Source organism: Solenopsis invicta, chromosome 14 (genome assembly GCF_016802725.1).
Source record: "Solenopsis invicta isolate M01_SB chromosome 14, UNIL_Sinv_3.0, whole genome shotgun sequence".
Lineage (NCBI taxonomy): Eukaryota > Metazoa > Arthropoda > Insecta > Hymenoptera > Formicidae > Solenopsis > Solenopsis invicta.
The window spans coordinates 2,117,802-2,119,459 of record NC_052677.1 but is presented as its reverse complement, the minus strand read 5'-3'; the positions used below and the strand labels follow the sequence as shown (position 1 = coordinate 2,119,459).

The window sequence follows — 1,658 nt, the reverse complement described above, 5'->3', positions numbered from 1 at the left end:
CAACAAGACGTCGAATGTTATTTTGTACAATCATCAGTCAGAGATTTATAGAAATATTTTTGAATGCTGCGATTTTTGAAAATGATGAAAGTGACGACAATGATTTGGAGAACATTGTTTTAATAGAAAATATTAATCGAATTCGGGGAAAACGACAAATTCCACCACGTATAACTGGTTTCGTAGAAAATGTAATTCCTCGATATAATAATCAACAATTTCGTCGTCACTTTAGAATGAAACCAGAAATTTTTGAAAATTTGGAAAATCGTTTAGGACCATTGTTATTTAATCCTGAAGCTATAGGACGTCCAGCTATACCCATACATACCCAGCTCTTGGCCACAATCTGGCTACTTAGCACACCAGATTCTTTTAGGTATGTGGCATTTTTTGGATCATATAACAATAAATAAACATGAATATTATAATAAACATAAATTCTTGTTGCAGATCTGTTGGTGAAAAATTTGATATGAGCAAGTCTTCGCTTAATGACAGTGTGCGTCGTGTTGTTCAATCATTAAACAGTGTTGCAAATGAAGTCATTACATGGCCTATAGGTGAACAATTGGCAGCTTCAAAGGAGAAATTTAACCATCTTGGAGATACTCCTATGCCCGGTGTAATAGGAGTAATTGATGGGTCTTAAATTTTTATAAAGCAATCAAACATTCAGGTGTTTTTTTAAATATGTAATTACTATTCAAATTTTGTTTTATTTGATAACGAGATGTATCATATTTGTCTTTCTTTTTCTTTGCAGGAAGTTGCCCTTCATTATAAATGCAGAAAAATGCAATATGCTATAGTTCTTCAAGCAATCTGTGACGCAGATTTGCGGTTAATAGATTGTTTTACGGGTTATCCTGGATCCGTAGGCGACTACAGAATTTTTCGGAACTCGGATATTTGTAAACGTATTAATAGAAACCCACCAGCCTTTTTTCCAAATGGCGAATAAATTATCGGTGATAAAGCATATCCTGTTCTAACGTGGTGTATTCCTCCTTTCAGAGATAATGGGCGTCTCACAAAGGTAAATTTTAAATTGGCAATATTAAATATATTTTGTCATTAATAATAACTTTCTAAATAACATGATTGTTTTAGGAGCAGAAAAGGTTTAATAAAATTTTATCACAGAAGCGGCAAACGATAGAAAGAGCTTTTGCTCTTCTAAAAGGGCGATTCAGGCGATTAAAGTTCTTAGACATGTCTCGTCTGGATTTAATACCATTTTTCATTCTTGCTGCCTGCGTCCTACATAATATTTGCCTACAAAGCAATGATGATGTCGAAGATTTTATAGGAGAAGGAAGAGAACCGGAAGAGCAAGGTAATCACGATAGAGAAATTGAAGATAATGATGAACGGCAAGAGTTTGCCGATGGTGAAATTAAACGGAATTATGTATGTCTTGTTGTTTCGGGAAGACAATAAAGTTTTTGCCAAAAGTAGCTATTTGCTTACGACATATATATTGTGATAAGAATGATTTAATATAATAAAAAATTTGTATATATATATACTAATAATTTTTCTGTTGTACTTTATTTCTTTAATTTCAATTCTCACAGATTATAATTGTTAATTAACTTTCCTGAAATCAATGTAGCTGAAGTAATTGTGTTAGAAATGAATAAAAAATGTATGCT

The 1,658-nt window shown here is 32.3% G+C and overlaps 1 protein-coding gene across 1 annotated transcript; it reads left to right on the top strand.

The window, feature by feature from the left end:
• The first annotated feature begins 236 nt into the window (after positions 1-236).
• On the top strand, positions 237-1,443 carry LOC120359578. The gene is made up of 4 exons (XM_039457576.1): positions 237-379; positions 454-634; positions 767-877; positions 1,114-1,443. The coding sequence occupies exons 1-4, from the start codon at positions 237-239 to the stop codon at positions 1,441-1,443; spliced, it is 765 nt and encodes a 254-aa protein (XP_039313510.1).
• The last annotated feature ends 215 nt before the right edge of the window (positions 1,444-1,658 follow it).

Bases quoted from the DNA above. Each gene is read 5' to 3' on its own strand.
- LOC120359578 (XM_039457576.1), top strand. From the start codon at position 237: ATGAAACCAGAAATTTTTGAAAATTTGGAAAATCGTTTAGGACCATTG. The intron at 635-766 runs GTAATTGATGGG...TTTTCTTTGCAG, and splicing joins CTATGCCCGGTGTAATAGGA to GAAGTTGCCCTTCATTATAA. The intron at 878-1,113 runs GTAGGCGACTAC...TGATTGTTTTAG, and splicing joins TTACGGGTTATCCTGGATCC to GAGCAGAAAAGGTTTAATAA.